Source organism: Chiloscyllium plagiosum, chromosome 31 (genome assembly GCF_004010195.1).
Source record: "Chiloscyllium plagiosum isolate BGI_BamShark_2017 chromosome 31, ASM401019v2, whole genome shotgun sequence".
In the NCBI taxonomy this organism is placed as follows: domain Eukaryota; kingdom Metazoa; phylum Chordata; class Chondrichthyes; order Orectolobiformes; family Hemiscylliidae; genus Chiloscyllium; species Chiloscyllium plagiosum.
The window spans coordinates 15,682,581-15,695,173 of record NC_057740.1 but is presented as its reverse complement, the minus strand read 5'-3'; the positions used below and the strand labels follow the sequence as shown (position 1 = coordinate 15,695,173).

The 12,593-nt window shown below is 39.2% G+C and overlaps 1 protein-coding gene and 1 long non-coding RNA gene across 2 annotated transcripts in view; one reads left to right on the top strand and one right to left on the bottom strand.

Annotated features, from left to right (window-relative positions):
• Positions 1-7,536, top strand: part of LOC122565256 (actin-like) — a 30,450-nt gene extending 22,914 nt beyond the window's left edge. Inside the window, exons 7-9 of the mRNA XM_043721031.1 lie at positions 1,995-2,189; positions 2,540-2,715; positions 6,134-7,536. Coding sequence (XP_043576966.1) covers positions 1,995-2,189; positions 2,540-2,715; positions 6,134-6,283 — 521 coding nt within the window. The 3' untranslated portion in view covers positions 6,284-7,536. The remainder of the gene's footprint in view (positions 1-1,994; positions 2,190-2,539; positions 2,716-6,133) is intronic.
• The window catches only part of LOC122565257, a 16,631-nt gene extending 5,195 nt beyond the window's left edge, over positions 1-11,436 (bottom strand). Inside the window, exons 1-2 of the long non-coding RNA XR_006316124.1 lie at positions 7,555-11,436; positions 6,167-6,300 (exon numbers count right to left, since the gene is read on the bottom strand). This is a non-coding gene — a long non-coding RNA (uncharacterized LOC122565257). The remainder of the gene's footprint in view (positions 1-6,166; positions 6,301-7,554) is intronic.
• Between the last annotated feature and the right edge of the window lie 1,157 nt (positions 11,437-12,593).

The window sequence follows — 12,593 nt, the reverse complement described above, 5'->3', positions numbered from 1 at the left end:
TAGAGGCATGGTATTCATCCACAAACTCCATCAACAAACACATCGACCTGGACCCAATATACCAACCACTACAGTGGACAGCTGAAACTGACAACCGGAAGCGGCAGGGACAAACCACTATAAAGACCGGAGGAAACATCAAAGAAGCGCTTCGCAGGAGGCTCCCAAGCACTGATGATGTCGCCTAACCAGGGGACGAAACGTTTGCAACAAAAACTTCCAGCTCGGCGAACAGAACCACAACAACGAATCATTGAAAGGGAGACGGGATGGTGAAGAAGGCATTTGGCGCACTTGCCTTCATTGGTCAGAACCTTGAGTAAAGAAGTTGGGATATCATATTACAACTATACAGGACATTGGTAAGGCCACATTTGGAGTGCTACATATGGACAGTTCTGGTCACCCTGCTACAGGAAGGATGTTATTAAATTGTAAGGAGTACAGAAAAGATTTACGAGGATGTTACCACATCTAGAGGGTTTGAGTTACAAAGAGAGGCTGAATAGGCTGGGACTTTTTTCCCTAGAGCATAGGAGGTTGAGTGGTGACTTTATTGGAGGTTTATTAAAATCATGAAAGACATACATAAGGTAAATAGCAAATATCTTTTCCCTAGGGAAGGGGAGTACAAAACCAGAGGCCATAGGTTAAAGGTGAGAGGGGAAAGATTTAAAAGGGAACTGAGGGGCAACGTTTTCTGAGGGTGGTGTGGATATGGAATGAACTGCCAGAGGAAGTGGTAGATGCAGTTACATTTGGATAGGTGCATAATTAGGAAAGGTTTAGAGGGTTATGAACCAAACACATGTAAATGGATCTAGTTCATTTTGCGAAATCAGGTCGGCATGGATGAGTTGGACTGAAGGGTCTGTTTCTGTGCTATATGACTTTTATGACTCTGTAAATTATAGAAGCAGGGGAAAATCTGGCTATCATTACTCCTCCAAAAATCCATCTCATAGAAAAATTAATATAACGACAGTCAGTTCTGCTATAACCCTGTAATTCTGTTCTCCTTCAGTCCCGTATTCAGGAAAATTGCGTAATAGCAGCACCATTTAAACTAATAGGGCCAGAATCGTGTTGTAAAGTTTGTGCTTTAGAAACAGTGTTGCCAATGTGTCAATCATGTTATAGCAAATTCGCATTTAACGAAACGTGAGTTATAGCAGGACGACCTGTATGGTTTAAAAAATGCAAGGTCAACCTAGCTAAAAGTTTCAGTGTCCCTCTTTGTTAACTTTAATTGCCTATTGTGCCAATTGCCACGATATTTTAATATATAATTGTTTACTAGTTAACATCAAACATGACCCACATGCATTAATGATGTGTATCCTATGTCAGTCTGATCAAATGTGAAGCTGAAGAATAACAGTTCTACTGCATTGTGTAAAAAAAAAAATCACTGATACACAAGTACAGGATTTCTTTCTTCTGATGTTCGTTTGTTATCTGTCTCCTAAAAACACACCAACAGACTGGAGGAGAAGCACAGAGACATAAGTGAACATGTTAATTCAGCAAAGGACACTATGTTCCATTAAAGTTTCTTATATTACATAGCATTTTGCATGCAGAAACAAGCCATCTAGTATAATCTGTTAGTGCCTTTGATTTTTTTCCCCCTGACAATCCTCTTCCCACCTGACTTTATCAGGTATGGTTTGATCTAATATTAAATAATGGGATCTCAATTATTAACATGGAAAGTATACCAGTTAAAACTCAACTTCTGATGGCTCATGATAAAGATGCAACATACAACATAGTACAGAACAAGGCAGACCAACAAGGTGTTGATATGCTCCTACTTGCTCTAGGTAGTAACAGCTTGATGCAATTCCCTTGCATCAAGTTAATGTTAAAATACAACCCAGCAACCTGACTCCAAAAGTATTTTATTGATCTGGGAAATCTTTAAATGCACTAGCAATAATTTAAATGATCCACTCTGTACATATTGAATTGTATTTTGTGTCAATTTCCAGCTGGGTTAGATATCATCAGAAACATCAAGGAGAAATTTTGTTACGTTGCCAGTGATTTTGAAGCAGAACTTGAGAACTTTAAGAATAATCCAGAAGAAATAAAGGAAGAGTATATGCTTCCAGATGGACAAAATATGATTATCACAAGTCAAAAATTCATCTGCCCTGAAGTCATCTATAAGCCATTTTTAATAGGTAACTTGAGGCACTTGACCGGACTCTTGATCATTTTTCACTATTCATAGATTATTGACAGTAGAACAATGTTTCAGTGAAAAATATCTCCTTTGTGACATCTGTCTCCTGACTTTACACTGCTCAACTGGTAATTAACTTAGTTGTAATACAAATGGCTCATTACTTCTTTTCATTTCTGTTTTTATTTCATCTCTAAACTTGATTCTTCAGAATTACTTAATTACAACAGTCTTCAAAAATGGATGCTGGAAATAGCACAGATGGTGTGGGGTGAAGTAGCAGTTTTTTAAAAGAAAAGTTTTGCTTTGGCACAATGTATGTCATTGAAAAACCTCACATTGTTTCAGGCAAAGATATCCAGAACCTGCCTGCATTGACACATTCAGTGATTGAGAGATGCAGTGAGGAGATCCGCAATGATTTGTACACCAACATTGTACTAGCTGGTGGTAACAATATGTTTAGAAATTTGGAAGAACGACTACAACAGGAGATGTCAAACCTTGTAAAAACAGGGATAAAGGTATTTTTCCATATTTTCTACTTAATGGGATATGATTCTTTGACTGTAGCACCCCTACATTCTCAGTTACATTTTCATTTGCCTAGGATGTGCCTAGATATAAAGTGACTTAAGGCTATTTGTTCACGTCCGAATCATCTCCTGTAGATACCAGTCATTTACACAAGTTCCAGTGGAGGTCACTTGTTTGTAAAAGTTTAAACTGCAAATATATAAAGTCAAATAAAATGTTAATATTGAAACAGCCTATGTGACTCGAACAACCCTTCTTCTTTATCAGATCAACCCAATCATTTCTTTGTTGTACAGCAAGCACTTGCTGAAATGGCTAAATAGCAGTCTCATAAACTGAAGTTTCCAGATGGTCCTCAATTTTTCTCTCTTCAGCTTTGCATTTAATAGTCTCCTGACTTCTTAGCTCAGTATTAATAGTGTGGGCCAAATATTACAAGTTAGTGTTTTTGGGTAAGTCAGAACTGCCATTGCTTGCTCTGAAAATTCGAACTAATCTTGGGTTAGGCACTATTGCTGGTCCATTGGAGCTTCGAGCACAACAGAAAAAGATCCATTCACATCATTGAACTAGTGTCTTTCATGGTGCAGGCACAATCCATTCTTAGATCATTCTTAATATTTCTTTTGAAATGTTCTTTATGGCATAAAAGAAAGCTGTTTGATACTTCGAATGCATATTATCCTTCCGTACACCAACCCATACAGCCCCACTGACCTGCTCTATTCCCTGCATGTTTAGTTAATTTGAATGCCAGTCCAACTTCCTATGCTTACTATCTAAAATGCTTAAAACTGTATTGCTTAGTCCTTGTATATTGCCAAAAGGGAACAGTTGTTTTTTAGTCAACCTTACTAAATCCATTATAACGTGTATATTTTTATCAAACCTCCTTCCTATTGCTTTCTTCTTAGGCAAAACAGCATGTCAAACCTAACTTTGTGGCTAAAAGTTCTCAACCCCAGAACTCCAGAATTACTCTGGTAATTCTCCTCTGCCCTTTCTGAACCAGACCCTCCCTGGTTTCATACTCAAAATTCCATTCATGAAGCTCAGAATCCCATCTGCTTTGCTCGATACTCTCATACTATGTCTTTTGACCTTCCAAGATCTATCCACAAAACTCCCTGTCCTTGCATTATCTCTATCCTCTGCTATTAAGTTTATACTGCCTTTATGCATCTCTTCTACCAAAATATATTTCCTCACGTCTATAAATTAAATCACCACCTGCTAATTGCCCATTCTTTTAGGTTATGTCCATTTATAGTTGATTGGTATATCATCCTCACTCCAAATTTGATGTCATTGGCAAATTTTGAAATTTTACTCAATTCAAATATCCAAGCAATTTATTTAAATCAAAAATAAATGATAAATAAATTAACGACCATAGCCCTGACCCTTGAAGAACCCTACTATTTACCATCCTCCAATCTGAGAAGCAACCATTTTGCCTGACACTGTTTTTAGTCCTTAAGTGTTTTATTGATTCAAGTTGATCCTGGCACTGACATTGCCTTTTCTTGAGTCTCAATTCTGTCAACCAGCTTTATGCGGTACTTTGTCAAATAGTTTATCAAACTGATTTTCTGGTAATATATCAAACATTTATTTGGACACAGTCTGCTTTTTACACACCTATGCTGGCTCTCCTCTTTATCTCTGTTTTATTTTGCAAAACCTTACCCACCACTGATGTTAAACTGACTGTCCAACAGATACTTGGACTACCCTTACCCTTTCCTAGATATGGGCGTCAGTATTTGATTGTCTCTCAAATTCTGGTATCTTTTTTAATCTATTTGTAAAGTCCCAGCTGATGGTCCAACTGGACAGTTCAGATCCCAATCTGGCCTGATAGATCATATGTTTTTGTTAGTTAACATCATGGTCATTTACTGTAACTTAGTCATACATGGCTGCAGATTGTTTTTAACAACAGAAGTTTATTATTGCAAAGGACAAAAACAAGCTATCCAGATCTAGAACACAGAGAAAAAATTGAAAACATTCAACAAAATACAGTTTCAGTCTATTCCCCAACACAACCATGTTACAGAGAAAATATCCCTCAATGTCATATCGTTAAATTTGATGTAGCCAATTCTCTCCAGTTTCTTCCTGTGAACTGTTAAGTCGTCTTATATGAATATTCATAAATTGAGAGAGTGGATTTTCTCAGTGTTTTAGTAACCTATAGATGTCTAAATAAACAGTTCCAGGCTAGAATTTGCACAAACTAAACCTTTCTCTTGAGGTTGCTGTTTTCCCTTTATGAGATAAACAATATTTAGTTCTGACCCCAATCAGATCTTCTCTTAACCACCCAAAAATCATTTTATCTCCAGATTTTCAAATCAAAATCAATCCATGGTTATCCTGAACCAAAAACAATCCAATAGCCCTCTCACATTCCCGGTCATAAACCAGCACAGGATTCCCTGCTCTCTGACAAACCAGAGTAGATCACTGTTATGAAAGGACAGTCTAACCTAGTTTTTTTTAAACTCTATAAAAATAACTAATTCCATATGCCCACTATTGTAAAGTCTACATTCTATAAATGATTAAAATATGTTAGACACCTTTCATCAGAGTAGAAAGATCAGAAAGTTATGACAAACCCATTGCACTTTGTTTAGTTAACTTGGCTCCAATAGGCAGGATATTGCTCCAATTGCCAATTTAGGATAGGCAACTTATATTCATGAGTCGAGAGTGTGGTGCTGAAAAAGTACAGTCTGTCAGGCAGCATCGGAGGAGCAGGAGAATTGACATTTCGGGCTAAAGCCCTTCATCAGGAATGAGACTCTGATCTCCAGCATCTGCAGTCCTCACTTTCTTCTAATTTATATTCATGCTTATACTTCTGTCATATATGTTTTTAGCAATTATTTTAGCTCCTTCTTGCTTAATAAATCTAGCTCCACACAGCATTTGACTATCTCTATACATATTGCCAATTGTATTTCACATCAAAACATATTTGCCAAAACAAATGAAAGCTATTCAGTTAGTTCAGAAATAACTGCTTTTGCCAGCAACTTATTTCATATTTGACTCTCTTGAAATTTCTAACTTCAATAAGAAAGCAAAGTTATTGTTTCTGCAAACTTGTATTTTAGTGGTTCCAAAGCTGCTCAAGTTCACTTTAGAAGCATCTTACAGCAGAATAATTCTACATATTTGACAGATGTAACCTTGAGAGCCCATTGGTTACCAGGGACTGATGGGATCTGTTTAGCAAGATTTGCATAGATCAAATTAAATTATGACATAAAGGGAATAAAATTGCAAATTACTTTTTAATTACAACCAACTATGACTCAGTCAAATTCCTTTCTGGTCTAACTAGATTCCAACACATTTCTTTATCTGAAGTTCTTTTCCCTCCTCCAACAGGTGAGGGTTCATGCACCTCCCAACCGGAATTACCTTTCATGGAAAGGAGCAGCCATTTTGTCTGGTCTTTCCAATTTCCACCAGATGTGTGTATCCCGCCAAGACTTTGAAGAATTTGGAACCAGTGTTTTGTACAGGAAGCTAATTTAGCAAGAAAGAAACATTTCCTGAAATCCAAATGAAGAGATCAATCATTAACAGAGTAAAGACAGATCAGAAACTATGACTATTTGTTATAAGCCATTGCTCTTTCTCTACTTAATCATCACAGAAACAGTGGGGTACAATGCGGTGAGGTCATTGCTATTTGTCAGACTGGGCATGGGCAGCAACAGTGTTTCGTGAACAGTTATGGGATGTAATTGATAAGAGATCATTGGCTGAGACTAATTTGACAACTAGGTCTGGACCATATATCATTTTACTCTGTTCTATAAGTAAATTTCATTAGCAACATAGAGTCATAGAGATGTACAACATGGAAACAGACCCTTCGGTCCAACCTGTCCATGCCGACCAGCTATCCCAACCCAATCTAGTCCCACCTCCCAGCACCCGGCATCTCAACAAACTTAACCCTCAATCCCTAAAATGTTGCTGCTGTCTAGCCAGACTACTGCTAAGTTTTCAATCTCAGCAATGTTTATTCCAATCTAACTTCCAGTCTTTTACATCTCTACAATAAAAATGAGACACAATCAATTTTGTTACTACCAAAAATATATCCCTGAGACCACAAGAGCTTATATTGAAACCTCCTCACATACACTTGGAAGGTAAAACTGTGGAGGTAAGACCCCATGACACAGAGAAAATTTTAAAATTTATTTACAGCTGTTCTGCAGCAGTCTCTTTGTTTCTAGACTTGTATCCACAGAGAACTCAAATATCAGGTCAGTGAATACCTCATTTAAACTTTTCATACAATTCTGAATGTAAGTTGAAAACATATAAAATTTGTGACTTATGTATAATGTTTTTGTGGGAAGGGGGTTACTTATTTTGAAAATAAAACTCTTTCCTGTGTAACTACCAAATAATAGAACTGAGCAATGTATACATTTTCTAATATGTACAATAGATAATAATACAGTTGCTACCTAAAACAACATTTTTTAATACTGGAAGGAAACAATTGTTCTCACTTATTTGTCCTTTAATGAATAGTTTGCATGGTGTTTCATTAATAAATATAAGAGTCTGACTAGATGGCGCAATGACCATTTAATTTTCGGAAATGTTGTGTCTGACATAGGGTGAGGGTTTCCACTTTGGGGTTCAGGTATAGTGTCACATCCACTACAGCCTGTGACAAGTTTTTTTGGAGCTACCATTGACTCTTCAGCTCTTTTTGTATGTATGCAGCTTCTATAGCAAGTTCATCAGTAAATCACATGTGGCTGACAGCCAGACAGTCTCACCTGCACCTGGCACCTTCCAGTGTTGATGGTTCTAGCACTATCTTTAAGGGAATTCCAGCATTCCTCCACTTGCTGCAAGCCAGAGATCCCTTTGGCCAGAGGTGTTTCCAAGCATCACAAGATGCTTTAATGATGTCACATTGATGCAGCCTTTGTGAAGGTCAGAAAAAGTCCTCCCATTATGCCTTGGCCCAGTTTGTAGAGGTTAGCAACTCCAGTAGACATCAATGCACTGGAAACCATTGTAGAAAGAGGATAATCGCTCTGTAAAAATAAGTGCCAACATTTTCTCACTGCATCCTCATGCTCAGGGTCATTATTTGGTCTAACTTTATAATCATGTCACATAGACATGCCCAGCTCATCATTACATGCATGATGTGCACTGAAGGGCTCACACCCATTATACTACCATTCCTCTAATACTTCACATGTACATGCACATCCTACTGACAGGAGAGGGCTCACTGCCTGGCAAGATTATGCTTTCTCGTGTTTGTACACGCATTCCCATCACACTTAAACTTTCTCTTTCTCACATTGCAGGTCAACCTGATGCACAACATGAAGGAGAAGATCCAACTAGTAGAGGGCTTCCTTATCTCCATATCCTCACTACATTGGAGAAACATGGGTGAACTAGCAAATGAGAATCAAGACCAATCTTGTGCTGATGGGGAGATAGGCATGGCAGAAGCCAGCAGGCAATATTATTATTCTCACAAATGCAGCCACACTCTTACATTCCTCTATATAAAGTTCCTGCACTGGCTCAGATCACCATGAGGTCCTGCCTTCTCAACCTTGCCCTCACCTGAGGCATGGTGATGCTCGGCTCAAACCACCATCAGTTGTCTCTCCTTTACTTACTTTATATAAGTGGTTGTTTTTCTTCATCTAATTCTCTCTCTCTCCTCTTCCACAGGTATGAGGGTCAACAGATAGCCAAATTAAAGTGGGTTGAGACTGCCCAGCTCAAGCAACTCTGAGGAAAAAGCCTCTGACACTTCATAGAACTCACTAATAAAGCATTCACTCCCACCCTCTTTCACTGAATGTTTAACTAGAGTACACTTGAGGTGACAAAGTGTGACAATCTGGTGAGCACATCACTAATGTGTCCACAGATGGTGGAGGAAGAAAAACCCAAGCTTTCAGACACTCAAGTGGACTGCCTGTTCCTCCCCAGGCAGGAGATATGGCTCAGGGTTTGGCCATAACTGGGATACAAAATATGCAGGGATAAGCAGGGAAACATTAGTCAAGGATGACAAGGTCCTCACTAAACATTAAATGAAAGATGCAGTCCACCCATCATTTGTGTACTACTGCTCCAGCACACAAAGCTCGGCTGCCTCCATTGAGAGGGTGACACACAGCTTAAAATTGTAGGTCTAGCAGAATGTACATTGACTGCTGGATGTGAGCTCAGACCTGCAATTCACTGGTCTAGCCATAGATGCCCAGCATCAATGATGATGTGAGAGGGGGATGAAGAACTTCAACTTCTCTAAAGATGGCCCTTCTTCTCAAGGATACATGGAGAGGAAATGGGGAAGTCTGAGCATTTGTACACTTCATGATTCTGGAACCTCACTTGTTGAGAATACACAGCCATTGAAACAGTACAATGTAAGACTGTAACTTGTGATTTAGTTGAGTACCATATTGTTTGTATTGTATATTGGATTGCAAGATGGCAGCCCTCAGTAAATGCTTCCTGGTAGAAGCCACTATGGCAAGCTAGGAGACACACTAGTACAATTTTACATTTCTATTGTGAACATTCCCTTTACAAAAAAAACGTATTATCTTGTATATTTTGAGTTATTCACTATCGAAACAACTGTTCTCATGTATTAGCAATGTTTTATTCTCATCAAGTCTCTGCATATGCATTGCACACACAGCTTTTAAATTGTGCTGGCATCTTAATGGTAAGTTGTTAATGATTATTCCTTCTCTGTTACTGTGCCATTTGCTGTTACTGCCAGTACGTGTTGTTATTAGCATTTCTGTTCTTGGACTGGTGTGGACCTCTTCAAACAGACTTCAGATCTAGCAATCTTCAGAGATTCTCACTGGCTCCTGGAAATGATCCACCCACATGAAAATTAAGGAACACTGAAAACTTCAAGATAACCAGATGGGGTTTCCTCCTGGTCCATGATGTTGCAGGTGCTCAACCAGCTGCTGGCAAAGGTAGCAGACAACTTCTTGCGATTTCCCGAGACATCATTGGTGACATATGCAGATAGCTGTATGTAGCCTCAACTTCAGAACAATGTTTGCCATCTATGTTGATGTTCTTGTGCAGTTTTGCCTCCATAGGGTGGTGAACCGCTGGTGATGGCTCTTGAACATGTTGTTGTTGCTCTTGCATGTGCTGTTGTCTTAGTAGCAGCTGATGCTCACAGCTTTTTCTGAAAATCAAAATGACCAAAGAAATGGCAGGATTTATCTTTGCCATTGGATGTGGCTTTCTGGGGATCTATGAAGACAGTAATGTCTTGCAGATCTTTCTCTTAGACTTGCATACTGCCAACCTGCCCACCATGTGGAAAGTCAGTTACCTTGCAATGTTTTCTTCAGTCCAACCATTATATGTTCCACGAGAAGCTGCATCTTGAGTGGCTTTGAAGAACAGTTCCTTGTGAGCAAGGTGTCATGCAATGGTGGCAGTGCACATTGCCTGGATATTCACAGTATACCTTCTCATGCATAATAGCTTGCCTCAAGATGATTGATGCAGAACCCTTCTAACATATCCTTGATATGATGATGCTGCCAACAACCACTGCCACCACCAGTCCACAGCTCCTGCCACTTTGCTCCTCATCATCCAGCTGGGACACCAAAACGTGCAGTTATTAGATGGTTGGCTTGTAACTGTGGAGCAATGTTTACATTTACATCGTCACCTCATGATCTGTTAGATATGCAGTAACCTGTCAAATGAACTTTGAATCCACAACTGCAAGAAATCTTGTTGGAATATGCGTACATGAGTGCTGTTGATAATCTGGTAATGTGTCTGATTGTCCATCTACTGGACTCTTGATTAATATGAGAGACTCTCTTCAGTTGGCTAAAACATGCAAGGTATAATTTTGCCTCCAATAAAAAATTCTCCCACTTTGACTACAGCCATTTCTATTTCAATAGTTTTGTACAATAAATTTTGATAGTCTTTCAGCCAGGAGATATTCAGCTTATTCACTGGGCCATTCGACAAACACCACCACCACACCCTTCCCGGTGACCATCTCTCCTGTCTATGGTTCCATAACCCTTCACGCTACCTTCCTGCACCAGTAATTATTGTTACCATTGATATTCTCATCCTTCCCCCTCAACTACAACTTTCAACTGTCCTTGGATTCCTGTGACTGTTTCCCCTTGCTTAGATAACCCAGCCAGCTAGCCATTATCAGTATTGATAATGCCCTAGACAGACCCTTCACCACTGCAGACTGACTGCAGGCTAACAAGTCCAGCAGTTGTAGAGCACCCTGACTGACTAAAGCACACATTATTACTTATCCTCCCTTCTCCCTTCACTGCTTTCACAGTTCCATGCAACCCTGATAATTCAACTTCTTATTTATCACTTTTGTGACTCAGTGCAGCTCAGCCACATGCAATCCTTTGAAATTTTCATTGACCTGCCATTCAGCCATAAAATTGCTGGGCAATTAGCTGAAAACTATTGACATGTGCTAGTTGGACATGGAGATAGCCCAGGAAGCCAGAATGCCTTGATCTGCTTTGACAGTGACAGTGGGTAAGTGACAGTGTACATTGTTACAACCCGGGGTAAATTCTCCTACTTAATTTAAAACCAGCAACACAGAAAAGATGTATCCCATGCAGTAATCTGTGAAAATTCCATAGATCAAACATCGACTGGGACTGCCATAGTGTTAAAGGTTTAGATGGAGAGGAATTTCTTAAGTGCGTACAAGACAATTTTCTGATTCAGTATGTGGATGTACCTACGAGAGAAGGTGCAAAACTTGACCTACTCTTGGGAAATAAGGCAGGGCAGGTGACTGAGGTGTCAGTGGGGGAGCACTTTGGAGCCAGCGACCATAATTCGATTAGTTTTTAAATCGTGATGGAAAAGAATAATCCAGATCTAAAAGTTGAAGTTCTAAATTGGAGAAAGGTCAATTTTGACAGTATTTGGCAAGAACTTTCGAAAGCTGATTGGAGGCAGATGTTCACAGGTAAAGGGACGGGTGAAAAATGGGAAGCCTTCAAAAATGAGATAACAAGAATCCAGAGAAAGTATATTGCTGTCAGGGACAAAGGGAAAACTGGTAGGTTTAGGGAATGCTGGATGACTAAAGAAATTGAAGGTTTGGTTAAGAAGAAGAAGGAAGCATATGAAGCCTTCAAAAATGAGATAACAAGAATCCAGAGAAAGTATATTGCTGTCAGGGAGAAAGGGAAAACTGGTAGGTTTAGGGAATGCTGGATGACTAAAGAAATTGAAGGTTTGGTTAAGAAGAAGAAGGAAGCATATGTCAGGTATAGACAGGATAGATCGAGTGAATCCTTAGTAGAGTATAAAGGAAGTAGGAGTATACTTAAGAGGGAAATGAGGAGGGCAAAAAGGGGACATGAGATAGCATTGGCAAAGGATTTTTACAAATATATTAAGGACAAAAGGGTAACTAGGGAGAGAATAGGGCCCCTCAAAGATCAGCAAGGTGGCCTTTGTGTGGAGCCACAGAAAATGGGGGAGATACTAAATGAATATTTTGCATCGGTATTTATTCTGGAAAAAGATATGGAAGATATAGACTGTAGGGAAATAGATGGTGACATCTTGCAAAATGTCCAGATTACAGAGGAGGAAGTGCTCAATGTCTTGAAACGGTAAAAAGTGGATAAATTCCCCAAGACCTGATCAGGAGAACTCCGTGGGAAGCTAGAGAAGTGATTGCTGGGCCTCTTGCTGAGATATTTATATTATCGATAGTCACAGGTGAGGTGCTGGAAGACTGGAGGTTGGCAAACGTGGTGCTACTGTT